The sequence below is a fragment of the Polypterus senegalus genome, chromosome 12 (genome assembly GCF_016835505.1).
Source record: "Polypterus senegalus isolate Bchr_013 chromosome 12, ASM1683550v1, whole genome shotgun sequence".
Taxonomy (NCBI): Eukaryota; Metazoa; Chordata; class Cladistia; order Polypteriformes; family Polypteridae; genus Polypterus; species Polypterus senegalus.
In genome coordinates this window covers 63,772,168-63,793,676 of record NC_053165.1, presented here as the reverse complement: position 1 = coordinate 63,793,676, position 21,509 = coordinate 63,772,168, and the positions used below count along the sequence as shown (strand labels likewise).

At 40.2% G+C, this 21,509-nt stretch overlaps 1 protein-coding gene across 2 annotated transcripts in view; it reads left to right on the top strand.

The window, feature by feature from the left end:
* rhof (ras homolog family member F) overlaps positions 1 to 21,509 on the top strand; it is a 66,808-nt gene that overhangs the window by 40,471 nt on the left and 4,828 nt on the right. For both annotated transcript variants that reach the window (XM_039771901.1, XM_039771902.1), the window contains one exon: positions 10,642 to 10,751. In XM_039771901.1, the coding sequence (XP_039627835.1) occupies positions 10,642 to 10,751 (110 nt within the window). The remainder of the gene's footprint in view (positions 1 to 10,641; positions 10,752 to 21,509) is intronic.

The window sequence follows — 21,509 nt, the reverse complement described above, 5'->3', positions numbered from 1 at the left end:
TAGGATTTGAATGTTTCTGAAATTTCAATGTTTAGTTTTGCCAAGAATTTGTCTTATCCATACTGTGTTTTATCATTTATCAGACTTGAGGTGTGAAAATGTTAAAAAGAATTGAAATATTAATATGACACTGGGTTATACATTTTGTTGCACTTGTTTAGCAAATGCTGGAATACTGAATGCTATTTCTGCCTCAATTTCACAAAGAGATGGATATACTATAAAAACTCTCAAAATAATTATTGGATTGTTTACTGATTCTCCTCAGCATAATAAATAGAGATTAAAGTGGGACATAATTGAAGTACTTAACATTTTGAAGAAATAAAGTAGAATAGATGCAAACTTCACTTTTACACTGCTTCTTCTGATCAGGGCTGTGGTAGTAACGCATGATAGATAGATAGATAGATAGATAGATAGATAGATAGATAGATAGATAGATAGATAGATAGATAGATAGATAGATAGATAGATACTTTATTAATCCCAAGGGGAAATTCACATACTCCAACAACAGCATACTGATAAAAAACAATATTATATTAAAGAGTGATAACAGTGCAGGCATAACAATCTATAATCTTTTGTCGTGTTAACGTTTACCCCACCGGGGGGAATTGAAGAGTCGCATAGTGTGGGGGAGGAACGATCTCCTCAGTCTGTCAGTGGAGCAGGACGGTGACCGCAGTCTGTTGCTGAAGCTGCAGCTGCTCCTCTGTCTGGAGATGATCCTGTTCAGTGGATTCTCCATGATTGACAGGAGCCTGCTCAGTGCCCGCTGCTCTGCCACAGATGTCAAACTGTCCAGCTCTGTGCCTACAATAGAGCCTGCCCTCCTCACCAGTTTGTCCAGGCATGCTGCCTCCCCAGCACACCACCGCGTAGAAGAGGGCACTCGCCACAACCGTCTCATAAAACATCTGCAGCATCTTATTGCAGATGTTGAAGGACGCCAGCCTTCTAAGGAAGTATAGTCGGCTCTGTTCTCTCTTGCACAGCCAGTCCAATTTATCATCCAGCTGCACTCCCAGGTATTTATAGGTCTTCACCCTCTGCACACAGTCACCTCTGATGATCACGTGGTCCATGATGGGCCTGGTCCTCCTAAAATCCACCACCAGCTCCTTGGTTTTGCTGGTGTTCAGGTGTAGGTTGTTTGAGTCGCACCTTTAATCAAAGTCCTTGATTAGTTTCCTATACTACTTCTCCTGCCCACTCCTGATGCAGCCCACGATAGCAGTGTTGTCAGCAAACTTTGTTATGTTATGTTATGCCAGGCTTAATCCTGCAATTATAAAAATGTCGTCAGATAGAGTTGCGTAGTTAGATGCACTTAATTACAGAGAAGTGAGACACACCTAGGAGGTAATTTTCTTACATGAAATAACAAGTTAAGATTTGATTTGCTTATCTAACCACAATCAGCACCAAATCTGAAAGAGAGAGAAAGAGATAAAGAAAGAAATAAAGACTGGTTCTGAAGCACTCTTTTTTTGGCCATTTTGTCAAAAGATGGTCACCCCCAACCATTCTCTAGAGGTAACCAGTCAGCAGAAGAGATGTTTCTGTCAAGTCATATTCTTGGCCCATTTTCACTCCTCTGTTGTGCAATATGCATTTGGCTATACCCTGCATATGTAATTTCTTTTTGATTTTGTCCTTCATCCTGAGCAACCTGTCATAATTTATTACGGAGTAAAGGGGCATACTTGTTTAGCCGCCTTATTCTGTGCCAGACTATTTAGTTATCTGCTTCCTTTCAGCACCTTTTTTTTCTCCTTGGCTTACTCCCCCCTATGCTTCAACTCCTGTTTTGCTGGCTTCTTCAAACATGTTTACCATCCGTTCATCATGGCTATTTACTTTTACTGCTTTTCCAACCTAGTCTGCTCATCCAGGAGTGTTGAAATCCATCCCATCCATCCATCCATCCATCCATCCTCTTCCACTTATCTGGGGTCAGGTCGCGGGGGCAGCAGCTTGAGCAGAGAAGCCCAGACTTCCCTCTCCTCAGCCACTTCTTCTAGCTCTTCTGGAGGAATCCCAAGGCGTTCCCAGGCCAGCTGGGAGCTATAGTCCCTCCAGCGTGTTCTGGGTCTTCCCCGGGGCCTCCTCCCGGTTGGATGTGCCAGAACACCTCACCAGGGAGGCGTCCAGGAGGCATCCTGATCAGATGCCCAAGCCACCTCATCTGACTCCTCTCGATGCGGAGGAGGAGCAGCTCTACTCTGAGCCCCTCCCGGATGACTGAGCTTCTCACCCTATCTTTAAGGGAAACCCAGACACCCTGCGGAGGAAACTCATTTCAGCCGCTTGTATTCTCGATCTCGTTCTTTTGGTCACTACCCATAGCTCATGACCATAGGTGAGGGTAGGAACGTAGATTGACTGGTAAATTGAGAGCTTTGCCTTACGTCTCAGCTCTTTTTTCACCACGACAGACCGATGCAGAGCCCGCATCACTGCGGATGCCGCACCGATCCGCCTGTCAATCTCACGGTCCATTCTTCCCTCACTCGTGAACAAGACCCCAATATACTTGAACTCCTCCACTTGGGGCAGGTTCTCTCCCCCAACCCTGAGAGGGCACTCCAACCTTTTCCTGCTGAGGACTATGGTCTCAGACTTGGAGGTGCTGATTCTCATCCCAGCCACTTCACACTCAGCTGCAAACCGCTCCAGAGAGAGCTGAAGATCACGGCCTGATGAAGCAAACAGGATAACATCATTTTGAGTTGTTGAAATAGAGTGTTGAAGATCACACAACTGAATTTTTACCCTTGGATACTGACAGACCTGTTATTGAATGCCAGAGTTGCCTCGAAAGTTTGCATATTGTAATCTTTTTATTTAGCCAATAAAAGGTGTCATTTTGCTTGACTTGTCACTACATTCATAATGGCTAAATTTACATGCACCACTCTTTACCAGAACATACCAATGCCACATTACTCTTCTGGGACATCCAAGCATATACGTCCTACTTTTCATAACTCTCAGACAATACATTATCCAAATTCCTCCCTTCAGTACTCACAATTCTGCTTCAGCATCGTGATAAGAGCCTTGGTGCTTCCATTTTTTTGGTTTCTATTCCTACCAAACAAATTCCCCTTTTAGGCATCTCTATTTCAGCATATGAACCACAATAGGGTGTTTTATTACATTCTAGAAGGCAGATTTAGATTTGTCTGTACACAAAGAGGAAACTGCTGTTGTAAAGCATTGTCTTTCTAAATAAAGCCCTTTGGCTCCTTTATTTGACTTTATTATAGGGCCTTGCTGACAAGCTGATATATGGCAGAACTTTTAATCAGGTACGTTTAGGTAGCTTTAAGGCTGGTAAGGGAACCCCATTATTTTCAAATGATTGGGGCTCATGAATTTTAGAAGTGGAATTCCATTTAGCAACCAGGAAGAATAATAGCAATGTAAGCACACCACTTCCACAAAGTCTTTACATCTTGCTCTCAATTAGTCACCTTTGAAGTTACTCCTCTGTCTATGAAGGAGAATCATCCTTGAAATATGAACAAAACTGGAATGGCAATTCTGTCACATGCAAAAAGTATAGTTTTATTTATTAGACGGGGCCAAACAAATTCATGTCAGGGAAAAAAATATATATTTTTCAGGCATTCATCTATTTTCAAACCTGAATAACACAGAGGTAGATGCAGGTTATCCTGTCAACAATGCAGGAAACACTCCTGAATAGGCTGTTAGTTTATATCAAGGCACGTGTACTGCACATAAACTTACTCACACTGGGCCAATACAGATTTGGCACACAACCTAACTGGTATCTTTGGGTTGTTAGACTAAAAGTGAAGTACCCAGAGAAAAATGCAGACTGGGAGAACATGCAGATTGTGTGCATACAGTGACCAGGGCAGAATTCAAGTTCAGCCACGTGAAGCCAAGAAGCAAAATACATTTTATTAAACCTAAAAGGAAAATCTGGCAACAGATTTTATTACATATTTGAAGCTGGGCGGCACTGCTGCCTCGCAGTTAGGAGACCTGGATTCGCTTCCCGGGTCCTCCCTGCGTGGAGTTTGCATGTTCTTCCCTCGTCTGCGTGGGTTTCCTCCGGGCGCTCCAGTTTCCTCCCACGGTCCAAAGACATGCAGGTTAGGTGGTCTGGCGATTCTAAATTGTCCCTAGTGTGTGCTTGGTGTGTGTGCCCTGTCCAGGGTTTGTTTCCTGCCTTGCGCCATCCGTTGGCTGGGATTGGCTCCAGCAGACCCCCGTATTCCTGTGTTAGGATATAGCGGGTTGGATAATGGATGGATGGATATTTGAAGCTGTGTCTCACTTTTAGTTCATTTTTCAAGAAGAAAATGATGGGTTGAGTGGGAATTCCGTTTAAGGCAAAGGTAGCACATCTGTGGCCAATTTTGTTCCCCCCAAATTATGCTGCTTGCAAGTTACATTTAATATTTTGGAACCTGGCCTCTCCTGTGCTACAACTGTTCAGCAATGGCTCTCTGCCATGTCATTTCTAAATGTTCCCAGTTCTCAAAGTAAAAGAAATCATGTAGGCTGGATGTTTCACTTTGACTTCATCTTATTCCAACACATCTCATTTGTTTGCATTTATTTCTATATTGACTTTTAGAATAAACAAATTGTTTGCTTTAAAAGTTTTGAACTTTTTTATTTAACGAGATACTAGGGGCTCTGTCCTCTGCTCGCTTTGCTCACCCACCCCCAGGTTTGGTTTACCGGATATACAATTTAAAGAGATTGCTATTTTCATGGGAATTGTTACATATGCATTATTTTCACTTTTATTTTAAAACTTTTGTAAAAACAATATTGTACTTGTCCTTTATTTCCGGTCCCACATGTGGCTAAATCTTACAGAACATATAATGCTGCTTACGTTGTGAAGGGGGGGTGACTGAATGCACGCTAAGGAGATGAGGTTGGATCATCTGCTGGCTTGTTGCTGTTGCTGCTGGTGAGCTGCGTGTTCTGCTTGTTGTGCTGCACGATAATCATTTAAAAGCCTGTACGGCAGCTGCCCTTTTGCCACTTCGCATCTCTGCCGCTAGTGTTGTGATGGGGGGGCGGTTGAACGCACACTAAGGAGTTGCAGTCGGATCATCTGCTGGCTTGCTGCTGCTGCTGGTGAGCTGCGTATTCTGCTTTTTGCTTGTCGTTGTTTTAAGAGCTGGGAGCACATGAAGCATGTTTGGCAAAAGCATTCCAACAACTGCTAGATTAGATGTCCGTGAACTTGTTTTAAATGTTGTCTCACTGCCTTGTCTCACGGGACGTTAAAGTGTCTTTTGCGGGACGTCAAATTGTCTTCTGAGAAGATCTGAGAAAATCTTGTCTCGTCTCCCTTCTAAGGTATTTTTTTTTATAATAGAGAGATAGTATTTGCCATTGTAACAAATCTTATTGTCCAACAAAATTCTGTTCTTGTTTTTCCGAATCTCTGAATTTTAACTAGCATCAGTAAGTTCAATTCAAGTTGGGGAGCATGCACTGGTACAATGCATTGCCGCACCCGCTACAGAATGAAACAGCTCGGGATCCCAGTTGGCAACCCCCCAGGCAGACATGTGGTCCAGTCCCACCCTCCGGAAATTACCCTCTATCTGCCACAGCCAGGTGTAACGTGGGCGACCCCTTGGCCTGGTCCAGCCACTTGGGTCCCCAACAATGAGTATATGAGCTGAATCACCCTCGGGGAAACGCACCACATGGCCGTAGTGCCGTAACTGATGCTCCCTCACAATGCAGGTCATGTGCCTCATTCAGGACTCCATGCGCAACACAAAGTCAAACCAGCGGTACACAAGGATTTTCCGGAGAGACACAGTACCGAAGGTGTCCAGTCTTCGTCTCAGGTCACTGGATAGCATCCATGTCTCACAACCATATAACAAGACAGGAAACACCAGGACTCTAAAGACTTGGACCTTCGTCCTTTTTGCATAGATATCTGGAGCTCCACACACCTGTTTCCATCGACCTCATGACCCCACCCGTGCTCTCCCAATCCGTCTACTAACTTCATAGGAAGAGTCACCAGTAAGGTTCAAAAATGTGGAGAATTAAGTACAAAGTGTTATTTCAAATTTAGCATGGTATTGCAGTAATTACTGCTGCTGCCTCAAAGATTGAGCATCCTGAGTTCAATTAAGGCTGGCAACATAGTATGGTGTAGTGATTAAGACTATTGATTTTTTAACAACCCTGAGGTTGTGGGTTCAAAATAACACTATGTGGCCATGAGCAAGTCAATTAAATTGCCTGTGACTCAGCCTGGAAAAGCAAAAGAACTATAACAAATTGTATTTCTCGAATGTTGTGATTTGCTTTGGATAAAGGCATCAGGCTAATAATAATAAATAATGATAACTCTCAAGTTCGGCCACTCTCTTTGTACATTATTAATAAGTTTTCCCTGTGTCTCTAAAGATTTTCCTCTCACATCCTTAACATAAATTGTTTGTTAGGATAACTGGCTATTCTAAATTATTCCTGCGTTACTGTGGGTAGACCTTATGATAGACTGTGACTGAATCCAACATTGTGCCCAGTACTGCCAAGATAAGCCATGACCCTGAATTGGATTAAGTGGTTTTATGAATGTATGTGCAGTATGTGTTATGTCAGCACTACTGGCTCACTCAGTAAACACCTAAAAAGGACTGAACCAGCAATGCAGTATTTAAAACCAAAAACAATGAGAAAGGTAGGAACACATCAGTTAGACTTAGTAGTGTAATAAGATTTTCTTTGTACTTTTTACCTTTTTGAAACTTTATATTCGTTACAATTTTTAGGAGTTCAGATTTAATAATCACTTTTTTTTAAACAGGATTTATAATATTTGCCTTTTTGTTCTACTCAGCATTGCATCACAGTAGGTTTAAGTATTTATTCTGAAACTGCGGTCAGTTTAAATGACCAGTTTACCACAACTTTTTGTGCAAACAGAGCACACAACTCTCTAGACTTGCTGATTACACAGGTTTCTGTTACCTTAATCATTATGTCCTACCAAACAAAGATTTCATCTCCTCACAAGCTCTACATCCCTTTAGTAAACCGAGCTTCTATCTTATTGTTATTAAACCTTTAAAAATGATAGGGGTCTTTTGTCCTGTGAATGCTGGAGCCTTCCCACTAATCAAGGGCTGTCAAGCCAGTACTCAGAGAATGGGGGACAGCCTGAACATGCGCTTTGCGCAATGTTTAGGAGTGGCAATTTGTCAATACTAAGCCTGAAATTGCCGCCTGACTGGCTTCTATCAGATGTAGGGTCAAAGAAATTGCTGACAGGAGTTTTGTTTTGTTTTTCAGAATCATCAGCAGAATGGTTTGCCATAGTCCATCAGGGACTCTAGAAGCTCTATATTTAGAGGATTTTCTCTAGTCAGGCATGGGATAAATAGTGCTCCAAGGCAACAAGTATGGAATATTTCCAGCAGAACACTACGATGAATCCCATTAACTCAAGGCAATGCTTAGAAACCATGATTCTGCTTAGTGAGAACACCTTGTCTGGCAACAGAATCTGCCCCCATAAGGAGTGAGCCATGGAGTTAAAAGAGAATAATAATAGGCAGGAGGGCAGCTTCTCTAGTGCTCAGTGAACACACTCAATGGGTTATGCAGAAACAACATAAGTAAAGATAATGACTTCTGTGGTGGGCTGGCACCCTGCCCGGGGTTTGTTCCTGCTTTAACCCCTATGTTGGCTGGGATTGGCTCCAGCAGACCCCTGTGACCCTGTGTTAGGATACAGTGGATTGGAAAATGACTGACTGACTGATAACTTGACTTGACCAAATAATAATAAAGCTATGACATGCAGAGTGAAGAAAAAAAAAAAAACGTCAAAATGAGATTTTCAGCAGTGTGTGGTTTCCTGCGTTTAGCAACCTGAGTGCGTTTCTTATTTAGATGAGGCTATTTCCTCATCTTTTGGATAAGTACATGCCAACTAAGAATGGTTTTCAGCTGTCAACTGGTAAAATTTGTCATGCTTTTATTGCATGCATTCTCAATTCTGCTTTATACAAATAAGTGTCATGAGACCGCAGCCAATCCCGGGAATACAGTGCACAAGTGATGGAAGGACTGTCCTTTTCAGGATCCATCACAGAGCACTCATACACACTGGGATAAATTTAGCATCGGCAATTAACTTGAGCTATACGTTTTAGAGCAGTGGTTCTCAGGTTCAGTCCAGCTACAGGTTTTTGTTCCAACCTGATTCACATTCAGCAAGTTGCTTTTACTTTTAACTGACCTCAGACACCATGTGGCCATGAGCATGTCACTTCACCTTCTTGGACTCCAATTAGTAAAACAAAAAGAAATGTAACCAATTGTATCTCAAATGTTGTAAGTCACCTTGGAGAAAGGTGACAGACAACCAAATAACAATAATAATCTCTCTATTATAAAAAAAAAAAAAAACTTGCAATGAGAAGTAATCTTTTGAAGAGAGACAGAGAGATACTTTCATATCCTGGGAGACAGTCAAGTTATGTCATACTTTCAACCTTTGGAAGCAAGTCCCGTGATACACATGCGGAGCAGGTTAGAGATAATGGAAGTGGTAAAATTTGAAAGTCTCAAAAAAAGGAGAGTAAAGATTGCATTAGCGCAAATAAATGGAAAATATTACTCGGTGAAATAACGGAACAGCAAAAAGAGACATTTAAAACTTTTGTAAAAACAATACTTGTCTTTTATTTCCGGCCCTGGGAGTGGTTAAATCTCTTTCTCGTAGGATGTATAATGCTGCTTGTGTTGTGAAGGGGGGGGCTGAACGCATGCTAAGGAGATGTGCTCAGATCATCTCCTGGCTTGCTGCTGGCGAGCTGTTGTTGTTTTAAGAGCTGGGAGCACATGAAGTGTGTCTGCCAAATGCATTCCAACAACTGCTAAGTTAGAAGTCCGTGAACTTGTTTTAAATTGTAAGTAAGGCGTGACATGCAAAAGTTACTGTCTCACGGGTTTTGCTTCCTAAGGTTGTAATGCCTAGTCTCACGTGTCTCTCCGAGATTATTACATCTTGATCGCTTCACTCATACCCCCCCGCCCCCCCGAGGGGCATATTACGCTTCTACCAATTCATGTCTCTCCCGCTCGCATTGTGAAGTGGGGTACTTAACACTCGCTAAGGAGATGCAGGTGGATCACCTGCTGTCTTGCTGCTGCTGAGCTGCGCGTTCTGCTTGTCGCGCTGTGCGTCGATCGTTTAAAAGCCTGTACAGCAGCTGTCCTTGTGTCTCACTGCCTTGTCTCGTGGGACTTCAAATTATCTTCCGAGAAGATCACGTCTGGTCTCCTTCTCAAGATTTCTTTTTTTTTTTTTTATAATAGAGAGATAATAATAAATTAGCTGTCCTTTTACTTCTCTTATTTTGCATTCCGAAAAGTAAATTAGTGTTTGATTTACATATATAAAATATTAAAAAAAAAAGTTTGCCTTATCTTTGGATGCTTAACTCTCATTTTCTTTGAATTCACTTTTTCTGTGGAGTTTGCTTTCTTAATTGTATCCAAATACTGCCAACTAATGACAAGCATAGCAGACACAATGGAATGTGACAATGACTGATAGAAGACAGCTCTTTTAGTGTTATCCCACTTGTGTGCTTTTAGTAAATAATTCCACAAATAACCAGAAGAGTAAAAAAGAACAAAATACTAAAAGACAATTTTTTCTATGCATCTAAATTCCTAAATCACTCAGTAAAAATGTAGCATAACCAGTTTGTAAATTCTGGATTGATACAATCAAGCACAAATTAAGAAGTAACAGCTTGTTGTAGGAGTCCAATCTAAAGGAGAAATTGGCTGGTATGAAAACCTGCAGTCACAGGAGTCTCCATGGCTTAACTTGAGAACTACTATTTTAGAGGATATGTTAGCAGAACTTGAGTACCTAGAGTAAAATCCATGCAAACACAGGGCAAATACGTAAACTTCAAATAGACAAATGATTGGGAGTGGGATAGGAATCCACGGCCTTGGATGTGTGCAGTAGCTCCACTAACCACTGCATAACTCCCAAATTGCACCCTGTTATAAAACTGCACTTAAATTTGTTCAGTTCAGTGTAGTGCTTTTGACAGTACACATCATTACACAGCAAAAACATTACACTTCAGGTACAGAAGAATGTATTAAATTACTGCTGTAATCACATTTGGGAGCTAAACTCATACTAAGAATGAAAAATGAACACTAATCAAGCTAAAAGTATATTAAAATAAAGTAAACTGTAAGTCTGTAAGTATTTGAAGTAATTGTAAAAAAGGTAAGTGAAACAATTTTAATGATGGTCTAAAGCAGGCTATTGTATATGAGAAAGACAGAAAACAAATCTCCCAGCAGGCCCACGAGAAGCCTTGCTTGTGCAAAACCTTTGACACATCGTCATGGGTGGTAGAGAAATTGCAATGCCCTTTTTGAAAAAGTCTGTATCCCCCTCTTGATTTCCTGTTTCTTAACCATGTTGTTTTTCACAGAAAGGCGATAATGACAGGAAAGTAACAGTTTGACATCATTTCCTGAGAAGAGTGCATGTATTATCACCACGGTGAGATGAGTTGATGAAATGAGGCTTGAACAGCAACTGTTTCTTTTGTTTTGAAGGTCAGGAGGATTATGACAGACTCCGGCCACTGTCTTACCAAAACGCCAATTTGGTTATGGTGTGCTATGATGTTACTAACCCTACCAGCTTTGATAACATCCTTATAAAGGTAAATCCTCTTCCTGTGTTTTTTTTGGGAGTGTGCCATTGTTGTCTACCAAACAATACCTTCCACGATCATACCAAAATGCATTGAAATTGCCAGTGCTTTCATGGAATCGGCCGTGTAGACATGCTAGCATCAACTTAAAGGCAGTTAGTTTATTTAATGGCTTGTGACCTTTGATGGGATGTAATATGTCCCATGACAACAACAACAAAATTTATTTATATAGCACATTTTCATACAAACAGTAGCTCAAAGTGCTTTACATAATAAAGAATAGAAAAATAAAAGACACAATAAGAAAACAAAATAAATCAACATTAATTAACATCGAATAAGAGTAAGGTTCAATGGCCAGGGGGGACAGAAAAAACACAAAAACTCCAGACGGCTGGAGAAAAAATAAAAAAATAATTCTGAAACATTGATCACAAGATTGACTTAGACAATTTGACCTACAAATTAAGAGTGTTACAGCCATTTGTTTATACACACTTACTTTGTCTCAAATGACTTAAAATGTACAAGTATATTAGAGTATTTGTTTAATGGGAGCAGTGAAAGGTGAAGGAATTCTCTAAATATGTCTGAACTAGTAATCTTGTGATTTATGTGGTGTGTTTATATAACAAAGACCACCCCAATATGCTTTATAAGTACAGTGTTGAATGCATTTCTATAAATGTGCAACTAGCAGGTTAAGCAACTCTCCCAGTGTCCTTATTCACTCCTGTCACTATACTAATCCCTGCACTCCCTATCTGACTAATCTACCCATTATACACTGCCTTTCCTATCTTAGTTACAGAAAGTATCTGTTGGTCATGGATTGAAATGACAGTTGTCAGGAATCTTTATTCCTTATTTAGATGTTATTAATCAATGTGTGGGTGGCATGGTGGCGCAGCGGGTATCGCTGCTGCCTCGCACTTAGGTGAGTCTTCCACATAATTTACATTGTCAGTTCCTGTAGCGGGCGGCATGGTGACACAGTGGTAGCAATGCCAACCCGCAGTACGGAGACCTGGGTTCACTTCCCAGGTCCTCCCTGCGTGGAGTTTGCATGTTCTCCATGTGTCTGCGTTGGTTTCCTCCCACAGTCCAAAGACATGCAGGTTAGGTGCATTGGCGATTCTAAATTGTGCTTGGTGTATGTGTGGGTGTGCCCTGTGGTGGGCTGGCACCCTGCCCGGGGTTTGTTCCTGCCTTGCACCCTGTGCTGGCTGGGATTGGCTCCAGCAGACCCCTGTGACCCTGTAGTTAGGATATAGTGGGTTGGACAATGACTGACTGACAGAATTTACATTTCATTCATAACAGTAGAATTAGACTGTGGTTGCTGAACGTTTGCAACATTTTTTGGTCAATACTTTGACACTGTACTTTGTCACCCAGGAACTTTTTTGTAACTACTTAGAAATGAGTGCCTCAGAATATGTAAATGTACAGTGGAACGGCACAGGAAAATTCACAGTTTTATTTGGGTGGAAAGCCTGGCTCTGTAGACAGCTATGTCTCGAGGCGTTCTTGTATACTAGGACTCATGTTTGGTCAACCACTCCAATGACAGACCAATCTGACTTTTTAGAAGCAGTGCCATGTGGTAAATAAGGGGGCATTTTATTCTATTAATTAGACAAACTTAGCTTTTTTTAAAGAGATTGCTGTAACTATCTACTGTACTTCTGAAATGCATGTATATGTGTCACCATTTCACCTGAAACAAAAGAAAGTCTGGAGAATCACTAAGCTTTGTTTCTATGGCATTTCACTGTATGTGCTGCTTGACAAGTCTCTGTGGAGCATGACTGAACTGTACCATTATCCCTAGAGTCTCTTGAAATACTTCACACTTGGGCTTTTTCATGTCAACTGCGGTATAATTGTTCTCCATTGTTTAAATAAACAAAATTGCACCTTTCATTTTTATACTGCCAACAACCTGAATTTGGGCTATGAGGGTGTACAAATTCAACTTCTCTTAAACCATACCAGAACCATTCTTTTTACTGATCTGCACTATAAAATAACATTATTGTAAGATCATAGAAGAATGGTTTTAATGAAACTGCAGAAATGATACCTCACAAATTCTGTGATTTATTAAAATATTTTAGAACTGCACAACTCAGCACTCCTATTGCATTAAACTTACAAACCAAAGTGATATTCTGCCACACAACCATTGCTACCTTGGGTCAGTTTTTGAAAGTGTTCTCTTTGAATTCCTCACGTTTCTTCTTCACATGGACATTCATATACTCTGCAAATGTATGAACTTGAATTGGGCAGCTGAGCAGATGGAAAGCATCCATTCACGTAGCATAAGGTGAATCTGAAAAATGATGGGTTAGGGAAAACTCAGTGTCAAATACAATACAACTTATTTGTTGTATAGCCCAAAATCACACAAGAAGTGCAGCAAAGGGCTTTAACAGACCCTGCCTCTTGACAGCCCCCCAGCCTTGACTCTCTAAGAAGACACCAAAAAACTCCCAAAAAACCCTTGTAGGGAAAAAATGGAATAAACCTTGGGAAAGGCAGTTCAAAGAGAGACCCCTTTCTAGGTAGGCTGGGCGTGCAGTGGGTGTCAAAAAGAAGGGGGTCAATACAATGCATTAAACAGAACAGAACAAATCCTCAATATAGTATAAAAATAAAAATATTACAAGTACGGAGCAGTAGATGATATCACATAATAGGATTTGGATTTGTTTAGAGATAAGAAACACAAGCAGCAGTTTAAAAAAACTGTGCAATTCTCAGACCAGCTTAATACAATTTAGGGTCATAAGAAATCAAAGCCTCTCCTGGCAACAGCGGGTGCATGGTGGGATAAACCTTGATATGGATGGCAGCTCACTGCAAGGGACACACGCACGCACACCTACACAAATTCACACTGGAGCCAGTTTGGAGTCTGCACTTATCCTTAGTTGCATGTATCTGGGCATGTGACAGGGGAACCAGAGTACACACACATCACCCATGCAAACACAAGAAAAACATGGAAGCTACAATAGACATCAGACACTCGATCCAGGAGGCAGCAGTACTAATTATTATTCCAGCACAGTAAAAATTAGGCAGGAATAAAAAAGAAACACCAGCACAAGAGAATTGGTACAGACAGGCAGTATATTCTCACAACAATTGTATGACTATAATAAGAGAGTGTAGTACATCAGATATAGACATTGAGCTACCAGTGAAGACGACATGCTCATTTTATATTTAGGCTGTAGCAGCAAGTCTGTTTTAATAGACTTTAGGTGCTGCAGAGTGGCAGATAGCTTCAACACGTAACCGCAGAGCTTCGAGTTAATTTACCTGCCCCTGACACAAGGTAAGATCCAGAGCAATTCAGTTAACTTGTCAAAATACATAAGACAGACATAAAAAATATACTTGTATGCAGTTTTGTTATAACTCTGTACTTGTAAACTGCCTTGGGCTGTCATTCACTATGGAGAGGTGCTATATTAAATACAATCGAATTGTGTGGATAACCAGAGTGCACATATTTTATTGTTTGCTTTCAACAGATTTCCAATCATCCATAATTGAACCTACTAATCCAGGTCACAGTTGTTAAGTAACGAAAGCATATCCTGGCAACTCTGTCTGCATGGTGGGAAACACAAATGGAAGGGACACCAGCCCATCACAGAGTGCGTGCACACACACACACACACAGATACACACTTGTATAATGTTGATTTATAATTGCCCATTTACCTACTGTGCACATTTTTGGAATATGAGTAGAAACCAGAGTGCAGAGAAACCCCACGCAAATACTGTCCTTTATTGATCTAGTACATCACAAATGTTCTTTGACATTAACTGGCAGAACTGCAACCATTTTGTGTTCTTAACTGAAAATTATTTAATTTTGTTACATAAAAGCAAACTTAGTATGATTTTGACTGTTAAGATACAGAACCACTTTTATAGTTTTATACTATTTACATTTACTGTAGGACTAAACCGCCACTTAATTTATCAATAAATTTATGAGGTTTAGGGCACATACAAATTATTATTGTATTAAATGTCTTACAGGATAGAGTAAAAAATTCTATTAATAACCTATAAAGCTTTCCAATGCCTGGCACTAGACTACATCAGTAACCTCCTCCATTACTACGTTCCCGTAGATCTACTACCATCCTCCAATTCTGGCAATCTCGTTGTGCCCCAAACTAACCTGCGTTCTATGGGTGACAGAGCCTTTTCAGCTCTATAGTGCCCAGGCTTTGAAACCACCTCCCTAAATTAATAAGATCAGCCGACTCAGTTAATTCTTCCAAAAAAACAATTAAAAACAAAATTTAAGTCACCCTGACATTCTAACTCTTCTTTCAGTTTAACCTCTCTGCAGGAGCGGACTGGGTCTCAAAACCGGCCCGGTCATCCTTCAACGAGTGAGGTGACGAGGTCAACCATTATATTCATTGTAATTTTCTTAATATTTGTGATGAGTACGCAGCTCGCTACTTGCCTATGATATGAACTCTAAACTGTCGCCAAACTTAATCTGTACACTGTTGTTTAGATACAACTTAAAATTTGATGACATGCTTAGAAATAAAATTTAATGAAAAATTAAAATTTAGTAACACGGTTTACACGTTATTAGAGAACATGTCGAATGTCAAAGTCATATCCAAGTGCCAGTACCCTAGTAGCTGCTCATATTCACAATGGAATAAATTATAACCGAGATTCTAATGAAAACCTCACGATTGAAATGTTCCATTAACTTAACGATAAACTATAAATGTTCCGTCCTAATATGAAAAATTCCTATTTCATCATACTAATAATCACAGCTGAAAACCACTAACTATTGCTCACACCGTCGACTAGAGAACAATAAAATGCATAATACATAATCTAAACCAAATAGTACAGAAGAATTTAAATACTAGATGTGAGGTAAAATTTATTTCAATAATGTATATGCTAACCAAAATGTAGTGGGATCGAAACAGAAATTGGCAAAAGGCAGTTTTGACAAAATGTTTCGCTGCAACGTTGTGTACAGACAACTAATACAACTTGATGAGGTAATACAATATATCAATCGCAGTACCGGACAGATAATGTTTAGTAGTTTACAAAATTAATTTTAATGTCAAACAGTAATCAGTACATAAAATTAATTTCATGAAATGGCCGGCCCATGACCAGACTAGAGTCCGCGGCCGACCGTTCATTGCCCAAATGCCCTAATGGCCAGTCCTCCCCTGCCTCTCTGTCAAGATGCCCAAGACAATTTGTCCTTGTGCCATAAATTATGTTATTTGTTGGGGGTTTTCTTTTGGTATTCATAATTTTGTATTTTATTCTGGTTTATTGTAGCTTATATTTTAATGCTTTGTATATTCTGGACTTACCTTTATTTTTTTATTTTGTTCAGATATTATTTGTATCCAATATTGTATATAACCTGTTGTTCTTTCTCAACTCCAGTAAAGCTCTTTGAGCATGGGAAAAGTTCTATATAAATAAAATGTATTATTATAATTGCTTTTCATTCAGTTAGAAGCTCACAATCTAAGTGGGGATCATAATATTTTAAGTAATATATATATAATTTTGCTTTAGCATTGCAAAGATGATATTGTCCTTGGTTTGACATTTTACATTTTTGGTTACAATAATTCCACATCAAATATGAATGTGTTAGTGTGACAATATTTGGTTATGAACAAATGGACTCACATGCTGTACAATTCTTTTACATTTTGTTTCGCTATAGTAAAGTCCTTGATTCTACTGAGAGAAAGTTAGTTTCTCTAGTTTTCCGTTTTCTAGCATTTTGGATTCCTGTCTATTTCCTTTTGATGTCTCACTCTAGTTCTTTCAACATTTCGGAATGATTTTCTGTGTAAACACTGTAAGAGATACAAGAAACACTGCATACTGCATTAAATAACCGCAGACTAACATCAATTATATCAAACATCTTCTATTCACTATACTTCCATCTTTTAAGACAGCGCAGGTCAACCATTACTAGGCCTAGTAAATTTTACAGGAGTACTTAAACCCACAAGTTTAATTTAACATGCTAACCTTTAGAATCATCTATAATAATTGTGATGATTACTTCAAAGCATTTTTCATAACATTATTTGTTTAGGAGCTGTTGGAAAATAATTACTGCTACAATCATAGCATATATTTGAATATTAGCTTCACCCCATTTAGTTCCATGAAACTATTTTTTATGGCAACAAAAGTAAAGAAGAACCTCTAAACAGATGTGTAATGTCATTAACTGGAATGTTTTAACTTTCAAATTCCCAGTGAACACCACAGTCGCCTCTGCGCACCTTTTCTACCCACACCCTGCCTCCCAGTCTTCTCAGACTAGCTACATAGCACTGAGAGGTCATCTGTTATCTTGAGGAAAACAACTAAATGATGTTAGACCGGATGTCTGCCACTTTAACCTGGTGTCTCAACATACCATATTTAATGCTGTTTACTCCGAGAAAGTCATTAGCATTCTTCCGTTGAGAAGAGAATGCTGCCAATCAGACGTCACAGTGTTAACTGGAGTCTTCAGAGACCTGAGGAGAACATGTTTTTCTGGTAATGCTGGCCTGCGTACAGAAAACAGATCATATCAGTGGAAATGTAATTTCTGTGGACACTGACCTGTGCAGATATTCACAGGTGAGGCAGCACTGAGGCTAACCATAGCTGTAAGGCAGTGGAAGATACGCTCTTTACATATGCAATGTACTGGTGACCAGTCTAGTATTAGATACTGCCTTGCATCCAGTGTGGCCGTAATACACACCCTATAAATATTATTTGGATTAAGTTGTTTAGGAATGTTGCTATGTTAAACTACAGTATGAGGAATTGCTGTAATGTATTTTATGACTCCACTTAAAAATCAGATACTGCAAGAGTTGGCATTCTTCTGTCTTCCACATAATTTACATTGTCAGTTCCTGTAGTGGGCCGCACGGTGGCACAGTGGTAGTGCAGCCAACCCGCAGTACGGAGATCTGGGTTTGCTTCCTGGGTCCTCCCTGCGTGAAGTTTGCATGTTCTCCATGTCCAAAGCCATGCAGGTTAGGTGCATTGGCGATCCCGAATTGTCCCTAGTGTGTGCTTGGTGTGTGTGCCCTGTGGTGGGCTGGCGCCCTGCCTGGGGTTTGTTCCTGCCTTGCGCCCTGTGCTGGCTTGGATTGGCTCCAGCAGACCTCCGTGACCCTGTAGTTAGGACTGACTGACTGAATTCCTGTAGCAGAGCACCCCATCTGCCACTTAACTCTTAAAGTAATCACACTAATCACAAAGGTCTAGGTGCCCAAGTGACACACTGAACATACTCTTTTCCTGTGCTATACCCCTAATCCATGCCATTCACCAAGACCAAGACAAATAAAAAATTAAACCAGAATTTACAAAAAGCCTACCATTTAAAACTAAAGGCATCCTTAGCTGGGGAGACAAAGTAAAATGTCACTACACCGCCTGATCTTATCACATGACCAACAATGACTGCTACCATCCAACAAGCTAAATTTGACAAAACAAAGAAAAGTCTTTGAAAGTCAACAAATCCTTATTGTGTGTCATTTCTGCATAAGAGAAAAACACTACATCCATATGTATAGCTGCTATTATTTGTCAGTTACACACATACAAACATGATCCTGGTAATATTTTGGGCCTGTATGCAAGTCTCGGGTCTCAGATAAGAATATTCTACAGCTTATGATGCGTTTAAGGAAAATTGGAAACAAATATCTACCACATGTCAATGCATAAATCTATACGGTACCTAGCTTACACCGGCATGCAGCAACATGTTAAGTAATTTTTAACTAGCAAGTTGTTGTTCTTTTATTTTTAAACTCTGGAAGGCTGATTCACTCACGACTCTTGGTTGCATTTTCTTACAATTATTAAATTTATTCTTATTAAGTGTACATCTCCTTAAGAGACCAGTGCACTATGCAGTAATTACAAATATAGGGTGGAAAAAAGAATACATAAGTACAGGACACAGTGCTTAAACATAAATAGAAAAACACCTTTCTATACGCACACATTTATGTGGCTTTGTCATGCCATTCACACATAGTATTGATGCAAACAGCGCCAAGAATATAACTTTACATTCATAAACAGGTGGTTTCAATGTTCAAATACCAATCGTCTCGGGTCATTCTGAAAAGGATCAACCTGTAGGCAAATGACAGTATAATCTGGCCAAAAGACTTCTGAAAGAAGGTCCAACAAAAATACTTAAGGCAGACCAACTGCATGCAAACAGGCGTTGAAAGAGAGAATAAAAGAAATTGGTAAACCAAGCATAACTATTACAATTATGGTTTCATGCCAAGAAAGAGCACCACAGATGCAATGTTTGCTCTGAGGATGTTGATGGACAAATTTAGAGAAGGCCAGGAGTTGCATTGTGCCTTTGTGGACCTGGAGAAAGCATATGGCAGGGTGACAAGAGAGGAGCTGTGGTGTTGTATGAAGAAGTCAGGAGTGGCAGAGAAGTATGTAAAAGTTGTACATGATATGTACGAAGGAAGTGTGACTCTGGTGAGGTTTGCAGTAGGAGTGATGGAGGTGAGATTACATCAGGGATCGGCTCTGAACCCTTTCTTATTTGCAATGGTGATGGACAGATTGACAGACGAGATTAGACAGGAGTTCCTGTAGACTATGATGTTTGCTGATGACATTGTGATCTGTAATGAGAGTATGGAGCAGGTCGAGGAGACCCTGGAGAGGTGGAGATATGCTCTAGAGAGGAGAGGAATGAAGGTCAGTAGGAACAAAACAGAATACATGTGTGTAAATGATGGGAAGGTCAGTGGAATAGTGAGGATGCAGGGAGTAGAGTTGGTGAAGGTGGACAAGTTTAAATACTTGGGATCAACAGTATAGAGCAGGGCTGCCCAATGTGTCAATTGCGATCGACCGGTAGATCGCAAAGGTAGTGCAAGTAGATTGCGTTGCATTCAAAAGAAATTTTTGTAAACTTTAGTCTATCATATATCCTCCCTATGCCATTTCCCACTTGATTGACATACAGGACGGCCAGTCTGAGATCTCTTTTCTTTTAACACACTGGTCATCCCGCACGTACGATTAAATGCACGAGCTACTGCAAAACTCCAGCTGTGATCTAGTTAGCCTTCCAATTTATGTCGACTTAAGAAGGGATTTTAAAAAAATGAAATTGTTGGCTATGGGCTGGATGTGGAATTGGAAGAGGATTTTTTTTCTCACAATGTCACAATCAGTGTGTCTGTCTGATCTGTCAATCTATTATTGCTATTCCAAAGAAGGAAAATGTGGAAAGGCACTTTCGAACTGTTCATAAAAACTACGAAACGGACTTCCTTCTGAAAAGCGATCTGAGAAAGAGAAAGGAGAGGGAACTAAAATCGCAGTTCATCGGACAGCCGTCATTTTTCACTCAGCTTAATTCAAAGGCTCCTTAACTGCTTTATTCGCCTCTACTTATTTATGCGAGTCAGCCTTTTCCCACATGAAGATTATTAAATCCAAATACTGTAGTGACCATAAATGTATTGAACTGTTATTGTGCCATAAAGGTTATTCAGTTATGCAAGGTACAACAACATATATTTTATGTATAAAGTATATTCAGTATATATATATATATATATATATATATATATATATATATATATATATAATTTTTAATGTAGGTAGATAATTTTGACCTGGTCATTTTGAAAGTAGCTTGCAAGCTGAAAAAGTGTGGGCACCCCTGGTATCGAGTAATGGGGATTGTAGAAGAGAGGTGAATAAGAGAGTGCAGGCAGGGTGGAGAAGAGTGTCAGGAGTAATTTGTGACAGACGGGTATCAGCAAGAGTGGAAGGTCTACAGGACGGTAGTGAGACCAGCTATGTTATATGGGTTGGAGACGGTCCCACTGACCAGAAAGCAGGAGTCAGAGCTGGTGGTGGCAGAGTTAAAGATGCTAAGATTTGCATCGGGGGTGACGAGGATGGACAGGATTAGAAATGAGGACATTAGAGGGTCAGCTCAGGTTGGACGGTTGGGAGAAAAAGTCAGTGAGGCAAGATTACATTGGTTTAGACATGTGCAGAGGAGAGATGCTGGGTATATTGGGAGAAGGGTGCCAAGGATAGATCTGCCAGGCAAGAGAAAAAGAGGAAGGCCTAAGAGGAGGTTTATGGATGTGGTGAGAGAGGACATGCAGGTGATTTTAACAGAGCAAGATGCAGAGGACAGAAAGATATGGAAGAAGATGATCCCCTGTGGCGAACCCTAACGGGAGCAGCCAAAAAAAGAAAAAACACAATTATTACAATTATAAAGCACTATAAAAAACAATATGAAACAACCTCAATAGGAACTCTAGGAATTGTATACTGTACTATGCAAAAGTAATGATTTTGATTTAATTGCTGAGTTCAATGTGTTCTTCCTAATATTAGATGGGTAATTTCTACATTTGCATGCCCGAAAGGATCCTACAGTTTTATTTATCCAGAGATTTATAAGTTCTAAATGTTATGACTGCAATATATGCCTGGGGTAAAGGCACTCGTGGCGGCTCTCAGGCTAGGTATCTGCACCGGCAATAGGAAGGTTGCCGGTTCGAATCCCATAAATGCCAAAAGGAACTCTGCTTTGTTGGCTCCTTGAGCAAGGCCCTTAACCTGCAATTGCTGAGCGCTTTGAGTAGTGAGAAAGCACTATATAAATGCAAAGAA